This window comes from Coregonus clupeaformis, chromosome 8 (assembly GCF_020615455.1).
Source record: "Coregonus clupeaformis isolate EN_2021a chromosome 8, ASM2061545v1, whole genome shotgun sequence".
In the NCBI taxonomy this organism is placed as follows: domain Eukaryota; kingdom Metazoa; phylum Chordata; class Actinopteri; order Salmoniformes; family Salmonidae; genus Coregonus; species Coregonus clupeaformis.
This window is the reverse complement of record NC_059199.1, coordinates 32,564,193-32,585,636: the sequence shown is the minus strand read 5'-3', so window position 1 is coordinate 32,585,636 and position 21,444 is coordinate 32,564,193. Positions and strand designations below refer to the sequence as shown.

The 21,444-nt window shown below is 42.8% G+C and overlaps 2 protein-coding genes across 2 annotated transcripts; both read left to right on the top strand.

Annotated features, from left to right (window-relative positions):
- The first annotated feature begins 217 nt into the window (after positions 1-217).
- On the top strand, positions 218-11,748 carry msto1 (misato mitochondrial distribution and morphology regulator 1). The gene is made up of 14 exons (XM_045221943.1): positions 218-450; positions 1,289-1,418; positions 1,758-1,827; positions 1,920-1,995; positions 5,512-5,569; positions 5,799-5,949; positions 6,505-6,619; positions 6,860-6,994; positions 7,433-7,585; positions 7,840-7,971; positions 8,456-8,640; positions 8,867-8,971; positions 9,210-9,322; positions 10,834-11,748. Exons 1-14 carry the CDS (start codon positions 367-369, stop codon positions 11,091-11,093), a joined length of 1,767 nt encoding a protein of 588 aa, XP_045077878.1. The 5' UTR covers positions 218-366; the 3' UTR covers positions 11,094-11,748.
- A 90-nt stretch (positions 11,749-11,838) lies between these two features.
- On the top strand, positions 11,839-14,291 carry LOC123491384 (leukotriene B4 receptor 1-like). The gene has a single exon (XM_045221954.1). It carries the CDS (start codon positions 12,465-12,467, stop codon positions 13,401-13,403), a length of 939 nt encoding a protein of 312 aa, XP_045077889.1. The 5' UTR covers positions 11,839-12,464; the 3' UTR covers positions 13,404-14,291.
- Positions 14,292-21,444: the final 7,153 nt, after the last annotated feature.

Sequence of the window (21,444 nt, the reverse complement as noted above, 5' to 3'; positions counted from 1 at the left end):
TAGACAGTCTACTGTACAGGGTCTTTGTCTACAATCAACAGTCCAATTAGGAGGCTGCTGTTTCACCGCGCTCCTATCAGAGCGCTGTGCGCTGCACGTGTGCCTCCACGGCGCAGTGAAACCGAACTATATCCACTTTTTGAAAAACGTTTTAAAAAGCCAATCATATTCGTTCATGTACTTCTTATTAGCCAATAGTAGACGCTAAGGCCTTCATCAAGGGTGGGCTCCTTCTGAAAGATGCAGATATTTTTTTAGAGTGATCCAAAACTCTGTTGTCATATTCCTTATTCTAAAGAATCTTCTGAAATGAACAGATTTATGCATTTGTGATATATTTTTTTGTATTAGCTTGTAGACGTCACGATGGGTAGCCTGTGTAGAGAAGTCGTCACTCTTCAACTCGGGCACTATTCAAACTTCGTCGGCACACATTGGTGGAATTTACAGGTTGATACGCTCTAAAGTTAGCGGTTTCTGCATATATGCATGTGTTCTAAAAGTTGTAGTGGGCAATGCTTAAATCTGAAGATTTTTTAGCAAGCTAGCTATAGAGCTACTATTTGAGTTAACCACTGGTGCAGTACGTGCCTAAGTTAGCAGGCTAGCTAGCCACTACTATTTTGACATAACTAGTTACTGTAGTTAGTTAGCTAGCATGACCCTAGCTATCGTACATTCAAGCTGAAATAGCCAAGCTAACAATGCGGAGGAGAGTGGTGTTTTGGTGCAGAGGATGAGAAGTGCAGCAAAAGTGAGCGAGGCGAGGGTGTGGCCCACAGTTTACTGCAACAACCATCGACAGAAATTACACAGCCAGCTAACGTTATATACCCCTAGAGCAATACTAACTAGATACAATAATCCATGTAGCTAGCTAGCTAGCTAACACAACAAGGAGGAAAAAATCCAGGAGTCAATCATAAAACTCAGAAAAAAAGACATGCTCTAAAGATAGAGATAGCTAGCTCGCTAACTCTGTCTTTGCTGTGAGGGTGTAGGCAGAGATGATTTATTTATGGTGTAGGACCTTTATGTTTTAGTATGGTCTGTTTATTGTCTGTCTTCATAAACATTGACAATTGGTGCTTAGTGCACCTCCCTATGCAGCATGGAAGGTGACACATTGAATGACCATTTGTCTTTGTATGAGTTGACACAGTATACATAACAAATATGTTAAGGAAAATCATATGTTATATATGTAAATCTTGACAGCATCTTATGCCACCATTAAAATACATTTTCTAATTTCTCCCTCCCTCTCCTTCTGTTTGTATTGCATCAGGATGCCTCGCTGACCTACGACCCAGATGCACCCCCAGGCGAGCTCCAGAATGATGTTCTCTTCAGAGAAGGGCAAACCTTTGGGGGTGAAATTACCTACACCCCCCGCCTGATCGCCATGGACCTCAAAGGTAACCAACCCTTGGTAACCCGCAGGGCATCATTCATAAGGGCACCACGTTGCCGAAATGTTTTGAAGCACTTAACCGCTTCCTTGAAATTTCACACCGATGGTTTGCTGATTGTCACTTAGAGGTCACAAAGTGAGTAAACATGTCATGTTGAAGGTTTTACAAAGTTTGCCACAATTACAGTGTACATCTTTAGGTATGATGGTGACAAATGGACAATGCATGTCATTGGAGTAAGAGGATAGCTACTGTGGCTACAGGGGTAGATATAGATTGAACAACAAGGTTGGTTACATTTAAATACTGAATAAACATCCTCTGTGTCCATTGCCATTATAGGTAGCCTTCAGACACTGAGACAGGAGGGGAGCCTCTATGAGACTGGGAAGGATCCCACCGCTCTCACATGGTAAGTGTGTGTGTGTGCGTGCATGTGTCTGTGTCTGTGTGTTTCCCCCAAACCTTGTTTATGTGTCTGAAGTAAATTACTTATCTTTGCAGGGAGGGCAATGTAATGGTGCACAAAGAGAGCCTGCCAACAAAGAACCCCTTCCTCCTAGACTTGGACAAGCTAGACGTGAGTATGACACACAAGCACCATATACACTACTTCTCTTCCCTCCCTTTAAACCCAAAGAAAGAAGGCTTTTTAAATAGGATAGTCCAAAAACAACCGCTAGCCTTTAAACCTTTAAGCCGGGTGTACACTAATCGATTTTGGCCCCGATTTCTGAGATCGGATAAAAAATCCCATGTTGTTGCCTATTCGGAGTGCACGGCCGTCACCAAAACTCGTTTAATGTGAGCGGGTCAAAGACGCAATCTTGAGGGCTACCGATCCCGTCTGTGAGCAGTCCCAGATGTCCCGATATTTTCAAACACGTTTGATTTTATCGGCACAATCTGCAATGCTGTTGTAATGTGAGATGTGCAATGTCAAGTTTTGAGAACGGTGATCAGCAATAGCCAATGAGAGCTCGCCAGTGAGATTATGACGTTGTTTGGCATCCCCCAGAATGTGTAGACTCAAGCAGGATTGATGACTACTACTAGAATGCCTTTGTACTTGGCTTTAACCAAAGCAAAAGTGCCAAATCGTTACAGCTCTGAAGTTCACAAGCAATGTTATTCAAATGAAATCAAATTTTATTTGTCACATGCGCCGAATACAACAGGTGTAGACCTTACAGTGAAATGCTTACTTACAAGCCCTTAACCAACAATGCAGTTTTAAGAAAAATAAGTGTTTAGTAAAAATAAAAAACAAATAATTAAAGAGCAGCAGTAAAGTAACAGTAGCGAGGCTATATACAGTGAGGGAAAAAAGTATTTGATCCCCTGCTGATTTTGTACGTTTGCCCACTGATAAAGAAATGATCAGTCTAGATTATTTGAACAGTGAGAGACAGAATAACAACAAAAAAATCCAGAAAAACGCAAGTAAAAAATGTTATCAATTGATTTGCATTTTAATGAGGGAAATAAGTATTTGACCCCTCTGCAAAACATGACTTAGTACTTGGTGGCAAAACCCTTGTTGGCAATCACAGAGGTCAGATGTTTCTTGTAGTTGGCCACCAGGTTTGCACACATCTCAGGAGGGATTTTGTCCCACTCCTCTTTGCAGATCTTCTCCAAGTCATTAAGGTTTCGAGGCTGACGTTTTGCAACTCGAACTTTCAGCTCCCTCCACAGATTTTATATGGGATTAAGGTCTGGAGACTGGCTAGGCCACTCCAGGACCTTAATGTGCTTCTTCTTGAGCCACTCCTTTGTTGCCTTGGCTGTGTGTTTTGGGTCATTGTCATGCTGGATTACCCATCCACAACCCATTTTCAATGCCCTGGCTGAGGGAAGGAGGTTCTCACCCAAGATTTGACGGTACATGGCCCCGTCCATCGTCCCTTTGATGCGGTGAAGTTGTCCTGTCCCCTTAGCAGAAAAACACCCCCAAAGCATAATGTTTCCACCTCCATGTTTGACGGTGGGGATGGTGTTCTTGGGGTCATAGGCAGCATTCCTCCTCCAAACACGGCGAGTTGAGTTGATGCCAAAGAGCTCCATTTTGGTCTCATCTGACCACAACGCTTTCACCCAGTTCTCCTCTGAATCATTCAGATGTTCATTGGCAAACTTCAGACGGCCCTGTATATGTGCTTTCTTGAGCAGGGGGACCTTGCGGGCGCTGCAGGATTTCAGTCCTTCACGGCGTAGTGTGTTACCAATTGTTTTCTTGGTGACTATGGTCCCAGCTGCGTTGAGATCATTGACAAGATCCTCCCGTGTAGTTCTGGGCTGATTCCTCACCGTTCTCATGATCATTGCAACTCCACAAGGTGAGATCTTGCATGGAGCCCCAGGCCGAGGGAGATTGACAGGTCTTTTGTGTTTCTTCCATTTGCGAATAATCGCACCAACTGTTGTCACCTTCTCACCAAGCTGCTTGGCGATGGTCTTGTAGCCCATTCCAGCCTTGTGTAGGTCTACAATCTTGTCCCTGACATCCTTGGAGAGCTCTTTGGTCTTGGCCATGGTGGAGAGTTTAGAATCTGATTGATTGCTTCTGTGGACAGGTGTCTTTTATACAGGTAACAAGCTGAGATTAGGAGCACTCCCTTTAAGAGTGTGCTCCTAATCTCAGCTCGTTACCTGTATAAAAGACACCTGGGAGCCAGAAATCTTTCTGATTGAGAGGGGGTCAAATACTTACTTCCCTCATTAAAATGCAAATCAATTTATAACATTTTTGACATGCGTTTTTCTGGATTTTTTTGTTATTCTGTCTCTCACTGTTCAAATAAACCTACCATTAAAAATATAGACTGATCATTTCTTTGTCAGTGGGCAAACTTACAAAATCAGCAGGGGATCAAATACTTTTTCCCCTCACTGTACAGAGGGTACCGGTACAGAGTCAATGTGCGGGGGCACATAAATAATAATAAATAATAATAAACAGAGAGTGGCAGCAGCGTAATGCAAATAGTCCGGGTAGCCATTTGATTAGCTGTTCAGGAGTCTTATGGCTTGGGGGTAGAAGCTGTTAAGAAGCCTTTTGGACCTAGACATGTTGCTCCGATACCGCTTGCCGTGCGGTAGCAGAGAGAACAGTCTGACTAGGGTGGCTGGAGTCGGACAATTTTTAGGGCCTTCCTCTGACACCGCCTGGTATAGAGGTCCTGGATGGCAGGAAGCTTGGCCCCAGTGATGTACTGGGCCGTACGCACTACCTTCTGTAGTACCTTGCAGTCGGAGGCCGAGCAGTTGCCATACCAGGCAGGGATGCAACCAGTCAGGATGCTCTCGGTGGTGCAGCTGTATAACTTTTTGAGAATCTGAGGACCCATGCCAAATCTTTTTAGTCTCCTGAGGGGGAATAGGCTTTGTCGTGCCCTCTTTGTGACTGTCTTGGTGTGTTTGGACCATGATAGTTTGTTGGTGATGTGGACACCAAGGAACTTGAAGCTCTCAACCTGCTCCACTACAGCCCTGTCGATGAGAATGGGGGCGTGCTCGGTCCTCCTTTTCCTGTAGTCCACAATCATCTCCTTTGTCAATTCAAAATGTTGGCTAGATATTTCAACTCTGTATGGCAAGTGTGAAAGTCTGACTGAAAACGTTTGAGGCTGCTTTGAGCCACAGCTCATCACATCATTGTTTTTGCGAGGCAGAGTGGTGGTATGGAGAATCCTCACGACCAAGTGAAGAATCTTATAGTGTGGGACACCCCGTCTGTGCCAAGTCATTTAGTATGCGCACCACTGCGTTGGCAAGTCAAAAAACATCAGTTTAGTGTGAGCGGCTCGGCAATGTTAGGATTTTGAAAGTTGTGTACACCCGGCATTAGCCGATTGCATGTCTGAAGGAACCAGATAGGTGTAAGCAATATTGCCGAAATTCCCTGAAGCCTGTTGGAAGGCTAGGTGGAGCCATCAACATATTACTTACACCTGCCCAATACTTGCACTTCTTCAAACACCGAAGGGTTTGGGCCCAGGGTAAGGAAATTAGAGTTGTTCTTGGACCAGGCATAACTCATGTTCGAAAGGCTCTCATTCAAGTGTCTTGTTGTGACAGTTCTTTTTATGTCCAGAAGGGGGAGATATTGGCTGAGGTTGATTTTGACCCAACTCCAGTGCCTCACTGTTCAGGTAAGGACCATAAAACAAAGCGTTAAGACCCAGTGATGGGGCTCTTCCTTTTAAAGTAAATTTTCCAAGATTACATTTTAATCAATATTTAACATGATTTATAAGTTAGCAAACTATTGTGTGTAAACCTGTATGACCAGAAATGGGGTAAAAGAGGATCAGACCAAGAAACGAGCTGCTCTCTGTCACTCACACACTTCCTTTTCATCCATCCATGTTTCCTTTGTAGGAGCTGTTGCCATGGAGACGGTGAACAGCCGCCTGGAGCGCGCTCAGAAGGGCTACCGACTGGAGGGCAGTGTGAGGGTGTGGTCGGACTTCTTGAGGATCCACCTGCACCCCCGCACAATCTCTGTCATCCACCAGTACAACCACGACGGGTGAGAGCATCACCATAGGCACATACAGTCAAATAGTAACAGCCAAAGATGCAGTTCTCCGTATCCCATTCCCAACCCAAAAAACTAAACCCTTACCCTAAACCAGGTTCGTATCCTATACCCAACCCCACACCCTCTTTATTTTACTATCTTTTTTATTCTTTACATATTTTAAACCAAATACATTTTGTTTTACTAAAAGTCAAGTTGAGGATGACAAGAAAAGGTTAACTATAATGCACCCTTGTCCCTTGCCCAAACCTCAACTGGAAACTGAGAAGTGGGATAAAAGAGGGCATGAAGCACTGAGCTGTCCCTACCAGTTCCAAAGTTTGTGTGTGTGCCAAAGATGCACACCCAAATGGTTGACGAGTTGCAGAAGAAAAGATATGAACCGGAAAAATGATGCAGAAAGTCACACACTACATTACTCCCAGTGCCTTTCTTAGGGTACATCCAGTCATATTATGTGGCTGGGTCTTCTCCAATTACACCACAGCAGAACTATCTTGGATTTCTCAGGAAAATTACTTTGTTTTGACATTGTGTGTCCAGGGAGGCCCACCGTCTGGAAGCGTTTGGCCAGGGGGAGGCTTTGCTTCATGGCTCAGTGCTGGAGGATCTGGAGGACAGACTACACTTCTTCATAGAGGAGTGTGACTACCTACAGGTAACTGACTGGTGATCCTCTACCATGACTCTCCAATAGGGGTTATCACATACCCTGGCCCTGGAAAACTACAAGTCTCGAATACCAAAAATATCCATATATCCATCCAAACATACTTTGTTCATTCTAAAGGCCCCATTCGGTACAATCACTCCTTGAATGGCTGATTTCATCCGTTTGTCATCTCTCCTTTCTCTATCTCCCGCTCTTCCTTCTACCTTCCCCCTCCCTCCCTCCCAGGGGTTCCAGGTGCTCTGTGACCTGGCCGATGGCTTCTCGGGCCTGGGTTCAAAGGTCACCGAGATGCTGCAGGACTCCTATGGGGGACGGGGCATCCTTACCTGGGGGCTCGCACCTGTTAGTCACCCAGACACAGTGAGTGACAAGAGTGAGGTTTTTGGCAGTGTGTTTTCAGGCAGTTCATCAGGAAGCACCGTTTTCTTCAACAGTGTCATGTTCATTAGGGCACGCAACGGAAAATTAACATTTCTTATTGGCCAAGTAGTCCCTCCCTGTTTGTCAGTTTTCTTCCGTTTGGTGCCTAATGAACACGACCCAGTTTTTCTTTGCCATGTAATGCCATGGGTTTTATTCGCTGTAAGATTGTAGAAAGAAATGTAATTCAGAGTTCAGCTGAGATCTATGGTTTTGTTTTTATTTCACAATTTGCTACTGATTTAAAGACTATAATATGGTTTTGTCTGTATCTCATAGAGTAATTGTGTTTTATGCACAACTATTGTGTGGTGTTGTGAATAAGTACAGCTGGCCAGGCGCTCTTGTAGTCCTATGACATTGTGTTGCTTTCCTCAGACCCCGATGAAGGAGCTCTACCACCTGTTGAACTACTCCTTAGGCATGGTCCACATGGCCAATAACAGCTCCTTCTTCTGCCCTTTGACCCTGAAGGGCGGGCTGGGCAGACGGCCCGCCCAACCGCCCTCCTTCCCCCACCTCAATTACGATGTGAGTCACAGACTTTTTCTAATCTATTATCTGTCTATTCCTTTATTTTAGTATTCATTCTGTCGCTGAAAATATATAGACTTTATTGAGCTGTAGTGCAAATGATTGACATCGCTCTCCCACACCGTTGCTTGAGAGGATGTTTACAGTTTTTAGTAAGATGTCCTACAAGCCCAGAAGATGTCCTACAAGCCCAGAAATTGTGTGTCTTTTTCTGTCTATTCCCATCACACTGTCTTCTCTGTCTCCTCCAGCCCTCATTGTGGTACCACTCCAGTGCTGTGCTGGCTCTGGCCATGGACTCCCTCACTGTCCCCTACAGGCGGAGGGACAACAGCGCCCCCATGTGGGAGTTTGCAGACGCACTGGCAGTGTCCGGGAGAAAGGTGAGAGCTCGGTGCTTTCATTGAATCCATTACCACTGAGTTCAAAATCAAGCTATTTATGTGTAACATTGCTAACCCTGCTGCTATCTCTTATGTCAGGAAATGTTTTTTCTCAAAGAGACTAACCTGGTTAAATAAAACCTGACATTCTTATCTCTGAAAGGTTTAGACAGGTATGAGTAAAATAACAGCTCAAGCTAGACTGCAGCTCTGGTTGGCTTCAGTTATCCCCTTCAAAGAACATTTAGAAGGGAACGTCCAAGGCACAAGATAATCAATATGTCTTCCCCACATAGCCTACTATACATTTAACACATGTACAGTGTGTGTGTGTGACATCAGGGTCTTATTGATTAGGGCACACAACAAAAAACATTTGAAAACGTTTCTTGTTGGACAAGTCCAGGTAGTTCTTCCCGGTTTCAGTCTGTTTTCTTCCATTTGGTGCCTAATGAACATGACCGAGGTGTGTGTTTTTTTTCAGGTGGTGGCTGCGTACGGAGCCCTCCCCTTTCCTATGGCGCAGGGCAGCTCTCTCCCCGACGCCCTGGGTGACTGCACAGATGCGTTGCCGTGGAAACCCCTATCGTCTTGCCCCGAGCTGGGCGATGGCCACTGCTTCGGCCAATCAGTGACCCTCAAGGGGTTAGAGGGGCAGAGTCTGGTCAGGTGAGACAAAACATGGCTGTTATGTTACTGTTGCGTTACTCTGTCAACTGCAAGTGTATTTTTGGGACATGTAGGTCTATGTGTACGCGTGTGTGCCATCTGGTCAGCATGTCAGTCAAAGGTTGAGTTGACAAATTTGCAGATGTTTTGAATTGTTCTGAAGGTGTGTGGAAACGTTGCTCTAATGTTAATGTGCATTGCTGTAACGTTGCGGTCCCATCTGCAGCCAGCTGAGACCAGGGATGCAGCCGCCCACCCTGCTGCATAGCCTTGACTGTGGGGAAGACGTGCTCGCCTCCTACATCAATGCCCACTACCCTGCTACACCTTTGTGAGTGTCATCCTTGCATACACAATAGCACCTGTTTTAAATCACACACACACACACACACACACATGCACTGACAAAGTCACACACTCACATAGGCAGGCTTGGAGACATGCACGCATTCAACACACGCGCACACACACACACACTACTGTAGTAGTTTTATAACCCACACCAAACCAATCCTGCTGTTTAAAACATGAATATCACAATTTACCATTTCCTCTTTCTCCCTGTGCAGTTCGGTCCAGCTTGTATCCAGCCCAAGTAAGCTGACCCCGCCCTTCCCACAGATATTCAGCCAATCCCTGGGTCCACAGGGCTTTCTGCAGAGTCAGGCCCCTCCCCTCAACAGTGAGTCAATCTAATCCTGATGTTTCTCTGATGTTTCTGGTCCATTTATCTAACTGTGCTTTCTCTTGTCTTTCTCACTCTGTCTGTTTGTATCTCTCTGACTCGGTCTATGTTTCTGTTATTAAGTTGTATTAGTCGTATGTACAGGATACTAATGGTATACACCATCCAATGAAATGCTTACTTGCAGGTTCCTTCTCGACAATGCAACAACAATAAGAAATAATAAAATATAAGAATACGAACATAAAGTAAATGGCTCAGTAGAATATACAGTACCAGTCAAAAGGTTGGACACATACGCATTCCAGGGTTTTTCTTTATTTGTACTATTTTCTACATTGTAGACAACAAAACTATGTTAAACAAATCAAAATATATTTTATGCAGAGCATAAGTTCATTAGAGTTAACTGCACCTCAGATTGCAGCCCAAATAAATGCTTTATAGGGTTCAAGTAACAGACACATCTCAACATCAACTGTTCAGAGGAGACTGCGTGAATCAGGCCTTCATGGTCGAATTGCTGCAAAGAAACCTTCTAGTAAAGGACACCAATAATAAGAAGAGACTTGCTTGGGCCAAGAAACACGAGCAATGGACATTAGACCAGTGTAAATCTGTCCTTTAGTCTGATGAGTCCAAATCTGAGATTTCTGGTTCCAACCGCCGTGTCTTTGAGACGCAGAGTAGATGAACGGATGATCTCTGCATGTGTGGTTCCCACCGTGAAGCATGGAGGAGGTGTGATGGTGTGGGGGTGCTTTGCTGGTGAAACTGTCTGTGATTTATTTCGAATTCAAAGCACATTTAACCAGCATGGTTACCACAGCGTTCTGCAGCGATACGCCATCCCATCTGGTTTGCGCTTAGTGGGACTATCATTTGTTTTTCAACAGGACAATGACCCAACACACCTCCAGGCTGTGTAAGGATTATTTGACCAAGAAGGAGAGTGATGGAGTGCTGCATCAGATGATTTGTTTAACACTTCTTTGGTTACTACATGATTCCATATGTGTTATTTCATCGTTATGATGTCTTCACTATTATTCTACAATGTAGAAAATAGTACAAATAAAGAAAAACCCTTGAATGAGTAGGTGTGTCCAAACTTTTGATTGGTACTGTGTATATATATATATATTTTTGCATAAGTATAATCCAGGGTGGCACGATTTATAGTCCATTATTTACACATGTATCAGGGAAGGGGGGATTGAGGGGCAAGTGTTTAAATTGTGCTGTATTAACAATAATAGAAGTATAATAGTAAATGCCATATTTTCTGGCTACACAAAAGTGATGGTATATGCATATTCAACCCTTTCTCACTCTCGCCCTGTCAGTCAGTTCTATTTCTCTCACTCTGCCCTGATCTCTGCCTCACAATCCCTAAATAAGTCTATTCTATTTTCATGCCTCACTATGCTTGTATCCAACAGTTTCTCTCATTATTGTCAGGTCTATACTCTAACCTTAACTCCCGCTTCCTATCCTCTCTTCCACAGACCGGTCCCGTGCGGTCTCCTGCCTCCCCGTGCTCACCTCCCTGCAGTCGTCTCCGGCCCTGGGCCCGTGGCTATCAGAGCTGCAGCGCGGTGCCAGCGCCCTGGACCCCCGACGCATCGCCCCCAGCTTCCTCTCCCAGGGACCTGAGCTGACAGACTTCCAGGAGTCCCTGGAGCAACTCCGCCTCCTGGCCCGCTGTTACCACGACGATAGCAGAGGCATGATGCGCTCCTCCTCGGAAGAGGACGACGATGGTTAACAGTGATGATTGATTGATTGACTGATAACCGCAAGAGTCGTTTTCTGTGTTCCGCTTTTATTCTGCGCACTCCATACCATCTGAATAGATGGGTCTCGATTGACATTGACTAGTATTGACAGACCCACCTAGTCCACATTGTATATTCTCGTCTGTGGATCTGATTGCGTTCATAAAGACTCAGTGAGACTTGATAAGGATTGTGTATTCTGGTTGGAAAGAATTGAGTGGCTGTTTGAGATGGTGACAGACAATGGTTACGGTAAAAGGTTGAGGTTTTAACTGACAAAAGATAGTTGGACAATGTAACTAACTCAATCCTAAAATAAAGGAGAGAACAAATGAATGGATAGAAGAAGGAAAGGTCAATGAAGAGATGAATGGAGAATGTCGGTAGGCTATATATGAGAACTGATAGTCGCTTCCCCCTCAAGTTTCAAAGTGAATTCGCCACGTGCACAGGATACAACAGGTTTAAAACAGTACAAGGAAATTCTTACCTTGAGAGCTCTTTGACAACAATGCAGTTATGATGATGATAATATAGAAATAGAAAATAGATTAAAAACACAAGAACTACGATGTGAGTTAAAGAAACACGAGAATGCAAGTACTGTATATATGTGTATCTGCAAGTAAATGTGCTTCGTACAAATGTCCAGTTGTTGTCAATATCTTCCCAAATTAAGATAACATAAGATAGCAGTCATGGTAGATTTATGCTAGAATCTGTGGCAGGGAGGAAATTAAAAGTGCAATCATGTTTGATATAGTCTTTCTGTCCTTATCTTGCCACTAGATGGCAGCATTGAAGCTATTGTCCAAAGTTAACCGAGCGCTAAGAAAAATCTGTTCCTTTATCAAGCCCCTGCAACAAAGAGATGGAATAAATGTATTATGCATCCATTTCTGAAAGAGGTTCAAATCATTTAAACTTTTGACACAAGTTAAAATCACAGGAAAATGAAGAATGATTTCATGGGAAAAAATATACAAAACTGCATGGCTGGCCCCTAGGCACATCTACAGTAGATGCTTTGCCTATAGCTTGTAACTAACTATCTTTTCAGTTTATTGTGTCTATTTCTGAGACTCAGGTTGGCTGTAGCCTTAATGACAAAAGTATCTAACTGTTAACCACAAACATCTCTCCACCTCTCTCTAACACACACACACACCCACACACATTCAGCTCATGCAGAGGAAGCTGACCAGAGGCAGTTAACCCACATCAATTTCCTTATTATCACTCTATGACAAGAGGAGACGATAACAAACTTGTGAGGATTTAAAAAACGAGAAACTAAGAATTAATGTCTAAAATCTACTGTCTTCCAGATAACTCATAGATCTCTTATTCTTTCACCGACCATGGAGAACCTCAACTCTTCCAACTCCTCTAGCTTGGACTCCACCTCCCCGGATTCGGGCCGCCTGATTTCGAGCATCGTCCTGGGGCTTTGCTGTGCGCTGGGCCTCCCTGGTAACATAGCTGTCCTGGTGGTCATCCTGCGCCGCTCGTCCCGACGCCCCAACTTCACCCTGTGCCTCATGCTGAACTTGGCGTCCTCCGACATCCTGTGCCTGGCCACGGTGCCCGTGTGGATCTATACTCTCCTGCACAGATGGACTCTGGGCCGTGCCGCCTGCAAGCTAGCCACCTTCCTGCTCTACCTCAGCCTGTATGCTAACGTGCTAACGGTCACTCTACTCGGGGTCCAGCGCTACCTCCAGGTGCTCTACCCGCAGATGTGGAACAGGCTGCGGCGCAAGGGGGAGGCGGCGCTGCTCCTGGCCCTGTGGGGGCTCGCCTGTGCCCTGACTGCCCCCGCCGTTGCCACTCGCGATGTGGGCGATGGCGAGCTCAAGTGCCAACGAAACACAGGCTCTGAGGCTGAAAGAGTTGCTGTCCTCGTCTTGGAGACCCTTTTAGGGTTCGTTGTCCCGTTCTCTGTGCTGGTCACGTCCTACTGCTGCCTCCACCGGCGGGTGAACCAGACGGCGCTGTTCAGCAGCACCAAGTTGACGTGGCTGGTCACCAGTGTGGTGGTCGCCTTCTTCATCCTCTGGATCCCTGTGCACATTGTCAACGTGGTGGACATCGCCGGCATTGTGCTGCGGGCTTCCTGGCCAGAGGCGTCGGCAGCGCTGCTACGCCACAGAAGCGTGGCAGCGCGTGTCGTCCGGAGCTTCACGTTTGTGAACAGCTGCCTGGACCCCTTCCTGTACGCCTTTGCCTCGCGGAGGATCCGGGAGCAGCCCAAGTCGCCGTCGAGGGGCGACAGCGGGATGCAGGCCACAAAGATCTGATGTCTGAAGCTGTGCTCTGCTGGTGCGACTAAAGGCATGTGACTGGCATGCCAACCCCTAACTTTAACCCTCAGCCTACCCATAATCAAACCCCCTAACTGTGACATATTAGGGTAGTCTCAAAAATAAAACTTTTTAAGGTGTTTTTGACTTTAGTTTTTTAGAGCAGCCTAATAGGAGTCCCATCACCCCTGCTATTTTGTCCTCAACAAAACCTACATTTTTGATTGCTGACGCTGGGTTTCTATAGGCTGTACTTTCTAGCTATCCATATTGTAGCCTAGATTTGTTATTTTGGTAATCTATCGCCCTTCAAGCTTGACCTCCATTGGTCAAAGCCTAAATTGTATCGCTTCTGTCAGCTTTCCCATGCATAAATACATCTATTTGGTTACCATGAATAAGTCCTTTTTTTGTTTCTCTTACAGTACATGTACTTATGTTTTAGTTCGGAGGAGGAACTTACCATAATGTATTGGACTATTTCGTCATACTTGTGAAGTTGCCTCATTGTATGTCAAAATCTTGAAAGGTATTTGAGCAGTGAGCACAACGTTAGTTTCTGTCAAAGCTGCAACAAGAAGTGAGCCAACTTGCCAACACTGCCAAACAAAATAGTTCCTAACCAAATGAAGGCAGAACTTGCCGTACGTCAGATGTAACAACACATTTGGTACATGGACAAACAACTTTATCCCCACCCAAAGGACAATGCATTTAGGTTGAAAATCTTCAACATATATTGATACTGTAAACCATGTATTCAAAACTATAGGCTATACAATATTTCTATATGAATGAGAAGCCCTCGACACCTCTGATATGAGGTATGACTGTCAGCAGTGGTGGAAAAAGTACCCAATTGTCATACTTGAGTAAAAGTAAAGATACCTTAATAGAAAATGACAAAAGTAAAAGTAACACAGTAAAATACTACTTGAGTAGTACTTAAGTATCAAAAGTATATTTTAGCAATTACATTTACTTAAGTATCAAAAGTAAAAGTATAAATCATTAACAATTCCTTATATTAAGCAAACTAGACAGCACAATGTTCTTGTTTTTTTAAGTTTACGGATAGCCAGGGGAACACTCAGACATAATTTACAAACGAAGCATGTCAGTTTAGTGAGTCTGCCAGATCAGAGGCAGTAGGGATGACCAGGGATGTTCTGTTGATAAGTGTGTGAATTGGACTATTGTCCTGTCCTGCTAAGCATTCAAAATGTAACGAGTACTTTTGGGTGTCAAGAAAATGTATGGAGTAAAAAGTACCATATTTTCTTAAGGAATGTAGTAAAGTAAAAGTAGTCAAAAAATATAAATAGTAACCCAAAAAAACTACTTTAGTACTTTATAGTATTTTTACTTAAGTACTTTACACCACTGACTGTCAGTCCTCCCTCTACCACCTATATTTAATCCCCAGTGTAGATGCAAGGATTGACAGTCCATGAGATTGACATACTGTGGTTTAAAATATATTTTGAAACTAAACAGTTTTTTGGGGGTTATGATAGGGTGGTAAAAAGCATGAGCTGACGTACACCCAACATTTTCGTAGAGGTGCTGTCTAACGGAACGTAAACTGTATTAAAATAAAGAAAGCAGCACAATCTACATACGCGTCGCATACCCTGCATATGCTCCCAACAATTTAATGGGTATATACTGTGCAACTTTATTTTTATACAGTTCTGGGGAACTTGAACTTTTTCGTTTTTTTCAATCACTTTGGCACATTTTTCAGATGTAAGTGGTAGATTTTCGAAACTGAAATGACAAAACTCGAAATTGATAACACTTGTAATGCCCTCTATCTTATGTTCAGAACTTTTGATTGTGCATTCATTGGGGTTTCACAGTCCTTCAAGCAAAATCAACGTTTTCAGTGACATACCTTGAGAACATTTAGTTTAGTCACCACTACATCAGATAATGATAGACTCACCATTTAGTCATTTTAACTACCATTTAATCCAATAGCAAAAAATCCAATATGCGATTTTTTTGAAATGCTGAATAGTAGATGGTACATTTAATTTTCAAATGGTAGTAGATGGTACATATCATTTTCCACACAGTATTTGACCATAACTTGACATGCACAATGTTTTTAATAATTTGTATCCAATGGCAGGTTATGAGCATGTTGAGAAATACAGTGCCTTCATAAAGTATGCACACCCCTTGACTTTATTTCCAGCCTGAATTTAAAATAGATTAAATTAAGATTTTGTGTCACTGACCTACATAATGTCAAAGTCGAATTATGTTTTTTGAAATGTTTACAAATTAATAAAAAATGATAGCTGAAATGTCTTGAGTCAGTAAGCATTCAACCCCTTTGTTATGGCAAGCCTAAATAAGTTCAGGAGTAAAAATGTGCTTAATAAGTTGCATGACCTCTGTGTGCAATAATACTGTTTAACATGATTTTTGAATGACTGCCTCATCTCTATACCCCACACATACAATTATCTGCAAGCTCCCTCTGTCGAGCAGTGAATTGCAAACAAAGATTCAACCACAAAGACCAGGCAGGTTTTCCAAAGCCTTGCAAAGGACACTTATTGGTAGATGGGTAAAAATGTCAAGAAGCAGACATTGAATACCCATTTGAGCATGGTGAAGTTATTAATTACACTTTGGATGGTGTACCAATACACCCAGTCACTACAAAGATAAAAGCGTCCTTCCTAACTCAGTTGCCGGAGAGGAAGGAAACCGCTCAGGGATTTCACCATGAGGCCAATGGTGACTTTAAAACAGTTACAGAGTTTAATGGCTGTGATAGGAGAAATCGGAGGATGGATCAACAACATTGTAGTTACGCCACAATACTAACCTAATTGACAGAGTGAAAAAAAGGAAGCCTGTACAGAATAAAAACATTTCAAAACATGCATCCTGTTTGCAACAAGGCACCAAAATAATACTGCAACAAATGTGGCAGTTAACTTTTTTTCCTGAATACAAAGTGTTATGTTTGGGGCAAATCCAATACAACAGATTACTGAGTATCACTCTCCATATTTTCAAACATAGTGGTGGCTGCCTCATGTTATGGGTATGCTTGTAATCGTTAAGGACTGGGGAGTTTTTCAGAATAAAAAAGAAACGGAATGGAGCTAAGCCCAGGCAAAATCCTAGAGGGAAACCTGGTTCAGTCTGCTTTCCACCAGACATTGGGAGATTAATTCACCTTTCAGCAGGACAATAACCTAAAATAAGGCAAATCTACACTGGAGTTGCTTACCAAGAAGACAATGAATGTTCCGGAGAGGCCGAGTTACAGTTTTGACGTAAAAAAATCTATGGCAAAACCTCCCCCCAAAAAAATACTTGACAGAGCTTGAAGAATTTTGAAAAGAGTAATGGGGAAATGTTGCACAATCCTGGTGTGGAAAGCGCTTAGAGACTTACCCAGAAAAACTCACAGCTGTAAAATGTATTCTACAAAGTATTGAATCAGGGGTGTGAATACTTATGTAAATTAGCTATTTCTATATTTCATTTTCAATACATTTGCAAAAGTTTCTAAAAACATGTTTTCACTTTGTCATTATGGGGTATTGTGTGTAGATGGGTGAAGATAAAATCTGTTTAATCCATTTTGAATTCAGGCTGTAACACAACAATAAGTGGAACAAATGTGGAATATGTCAAGGGGTATGAATACTTTCTGAAGGCTCTGTATGTCCTCTGTAGCTCAATGTGGTCCTCTGTAGCTCAATTGGTAGAGCATGGCGCTTGTAACGCCAGGGTAGTGGGCTCGATCCCCGGGACCACCCATACATAAAAATGTATGCACACATGACTAAGTCGCTTTGGATAAAAGCGTCTGCTAAATGGCATATTATTATTATTATTATATTATTTTAGTTGTATAATCCTTATACAGTACAGACGTAGGACAAATCATCAGAAAAAGGGGTATTGTAAAGCAGTTGGCTACTGTAAAACTGTAGCACGGTGTTGTATACCATTTGTTATTTTTTGTGATCAAATGGTTGTATCATTTTTAATAAGGTACACAAAACAGGTACACATGGCAGAAAAACAAGTGATAAGACCGAACAAGACAAACAGTTCCCATCCTACTCCCCAACCACAGACCACAGGACTTCCCCAATCCAAAGTTAGTTTAGTGGTTCACAATAGCAGTATTTTTACAGATTAATTTTGTACGCCATGTCTGCCCCATGCAACATTGTGGAAGATCAGCTTTTCTATTGATACAGTATCGCCTGTCTCTCTGCTTGAAATTCATCAGCTTACAGTGTATCAATGAAATTCAGATAATGACTGGAATATATTGTTATATACAACCCAGGTATTTCGGCAGTGCATTGTACACTATAATTAAGCAATAAGGCACGAGGGTGTGTGGTATATGGCCAAAATACCATGGCTAAGGGCTGTTCTTAAGCTCGACGCAACTCAAGAGTGCCTGGATACAGCCCTTAGCCGTGGTTTATTGGCCATATACCACAACCCCCTGAGGTGCCTTATTGCTATCATAAACTGGTTACCAACGTAATTAGAGCAATAAACATTTATATTTTGTCATACCTGTGATATACGATCTGATATACCACAGTTGACAACCAATCAGCATTCAGGGCTCGAACCACCCAGTTTATAATTCAATATATACAATACCAGTCAAAAGTTTGACACACCTACTCATTAAAGGGTTTTTCTTTATTTGTACTATTAACTACATTGTAGAATAATAGTGAAGACATCAAAACGATGAAATAACACATATGGAATCATGTAGTAACCAAGAAAGTGTTAAACAAATCAAAATATATTTTATATTTGAGATTCCTCAAATAGTCACCCTTTGCCTTGATGACAGCTTTGCCACTCTTGGCATTCTTTCAACCAGCTTCAACTGGAATGCTTTTCCAACAGTCTTGAAGGAGTTCCCACATATGCTGAGCACTTGTTGGCTGCTTTTCCTTCACTCTGCTGTCCAATTAATCTCAAACCATCTCAATTGGGTTGAGATCGGGGGATTGTGGATGCCAGGTCATCTGATGCAGCACTCCATCACTCTACTTCTTGGTCAAATAGCCCTTACACAACCTGGAGGTGTGTTGGGTCATTGTCCTGTTGAAAAACAAATGATAGTCAAACTAAGCCCAAACCAGAAGGGATGGTGTATCGCTGCAGAATGCTGTGGTAGCCATGCTGGTTAAGTGTGCCTTGAATTATAAATACATCTCAGACAGTGTCACCAGCAAAGCACCCCCACACCATAACACCTCCTCCTCCATGCTTTACGGTGGGAACCACACATGCGGAGATCATCCATTCACCCACACCTTGCGTCTTTGCAAGGTAGTACAATTGGGTAGTCACAAAGACATGGTGGTTGGAACCAAAAATCTCCCAATTTCGACTCCAGACCAAAGGACACATTTCCACCAGTCTAATGTCCATTGCTCGTGTTTCTTGGCCCAAGCAGATCTCTTCTTCTTATTGGTGTCCTTTAGTAGTGGAGTTTTTCAGAATAAAAAAGAAACGGAATGGAGCTAAGCCCAGGCAAAATCCTAGAGGGAAACCTGGTTCAGTCTGCTTTCCACCTGACATTGGGAGATTAATTCACCTTTCAGCAGGACAATAACCTAAAATAAGGCAAATCTACACTGGAGTTGCTTACCAAGAAGACAATGAATGTTCCGGAGAGGCCGAGTTACAGTTTTGACGTAAAAAAATCTATGGCAAAACCTCCCCCCAAGAAAATACTTGACAGAGCTTGAAGAATTTTGAATAGAGTGATGGGGAAATGTTGCACAATCCTGGTGTGGAAAGCGCTTAGAGACTTACCCAGAAAAACTCACAGCTGTAAAATCTCTTCTACAAAGTATTGACTCAGGGGTGTGAATACTTATGTAAATTAGCTATTTCTATATTTCATTTACAATACATTTGCAAAAGTTTCTAAAAACATGTTTTCACTTTGTCATTATGGGGTATTGTGTGTAGATGGGTGAAGATAAAATCTGTTTAATCCATTTTGAATTCAGGCTGTAACACAACAATAAGTGGAACAAATGTGGCATATGTCAAGGGGTATGAATACTTTCTGAAGGCTCTGTATGTCCTCTGTAGCTCAATGTGGTCCTCTGTAGCTCAATTGGTAGAGCATGGCGCTTGTAACGCCAGGGTAGTGGGCTCGATCCCCGGGACCACCCATACATAAAAATGTATGCACACATGACTAAGTCGCTTTGGATAAAAGCGTCTGCTAAATGGCATATTATTATTATTATATTATTTTAGTTGTATAATCCTTATACAGTACAGACGTAGGACAAATCATCAGAAAAATGGGTATTGTAAAGCAGTTGGCTACTGTAAAACTGTAGCACGGTGTTGTATACCATTTGTTATTTTTTGTGATCAAATGGTTGTATCATTTTTAATAAGGTACACAAAACAGGTACACATGGCAGAAAAACAAGTGATAAGACCGAACAAGACAAACAGTTCCCATCCTACTCCCCAACCACAGACCACAGGACTTCCCCAATCCAAAGTTAGATTAGTGGTTCACAATAGCAGTGTTTTTACAGATTAATTTTGTACGCCATGTCTGCCCCATGCAACATTGTGGAAGATCAGCTTTTCTATTGATACAGTATCGCCTGTCTCTCTGCTTGAAATTCATCAGCTTACAGTGTATCAATGAAATTCAGATAATGACTGGAATATATTGTTATATACAACCCAGGTATTTCGGCAGTGCATTGTACACTATAATTAAGCAATAAGGCACGAGGGTGTGTGGTATATGGCCAAAATACCATGGCTAAGGGCTGTTCTTAAGCTCGACGCAACTCAAGAGTGCCTGGATACAGCCCTTAGCCGTGGTATATTGGCCATATACCACAACCCCCTGAGGTGCCTTATTGCTATCATAAACTGGTTACCAACGTAATTAGAGCAATAAACATTTATATTTTGTCATACCCGTGATATACGATCTGATATACCACAGTTGACAACCAATCAGCATTCAGGGCTCGAACCACCCAGTTTATAATTCAATATATACAATACCAGTCAAAAGTTTGACACACCTACTCATTAAAGGGTTTTTCTTTATTTGTACTATTAACTACATTGTAGAATAATAGTGAAGACCAAAACGATGAAATAACACATATGGAATCATGTAGTAACCAAGAAAGTGTTAAACAAATCAAAATATATTTTATATTTGAGATTCTTCAAATAGCCACCCTTTGCATTGATAAGAGCTTTGCACACTTGGCATTCTCTCAACCAGCTTCACCTGGAATGCTTTTCCAACAGTGTTGAAGGAGTTCCCACATATGCTGAGCACTTGTTGGCTGCTTTTCCTTCACTCTGCTGTCCAATTAATCTCAAACCATCTCAATTGGGTTGAGATCGGGGGATTGTGGATGCCAGGTCATCTGATGCAGCACTCCATCACTCTCCTTCTTGGTCAAATAGCCCTTACACAACCTGGAGGTGTGTTGGGTCATTGTCCTGTTGAAAAACAAATGATAGTCAAACTAAGCCCAAACCAGAAGGGATGGTGTATCGCTGCAGAATGCTGTGGTAGCCATGCTGGTTAAGTGTGCCTTGAATTATAAATACATCTCAGACAGTGTCACCAGCAAAGCACCCCCACACCATAACACCTCCTCCTCCATGCTTTACGGTGGGAACCACACATGCGGAGATCATCCGTTCACCCACACCTTGCGTCTTTGCAAGGTAGTACAATTGGGTAGTCACAAAGACATGGTGGTTGGAACCAAAAATCTCCCAATTTCGACTCCAGACCAAAGGACACATTTCCACCAGTCTAATGTCCATTGCTCGTGTTTCTTGGCCCAAGCAGATCTCTTCTTCTTATTGGTGTCCTTTAGTAGTGGTTTCTTTGCAGCAATTCGACCATGAAGGCCTGATTCGCACCAGTGATTCGGCTAATAAAAAAGTGGTCAGATGTGGTCAGATGACGCAGATGCTAAGCTACAGGACTGTTTTGCTAGCA

Bases quoted from the DNA above. Each gene is read 5' to 3' on its own strand.
- msto1 (XM_045221943.1), top strand. From the start codon at position 367: ATGGGTAGCCTGTGTAGAGAAGTCGTCACTCTTCAACTCGGGCACTAT. The intron at 1,419-1,757 runs GTAACCAACCCT...TTGCCATTATAG, and splicing joins GATCGCCATGGACCTCAAAG to GTAGCCTTCAGACACTGAGA. The intron at 1,996-5,511 runs GTGAGTATGACA...TTTTATGTCCAG, and splicing joins TAGACTTGGACAAGCTAGAC to AAGGGGGAGATATTGGCTGA.
- LOC123491384 (XM_045221954.1), top strand. From the start codon at position 12,465: ATGGAGAACCTCAACTCTTCCAACTCCTCTAGCTTGGACTCCACCTCC.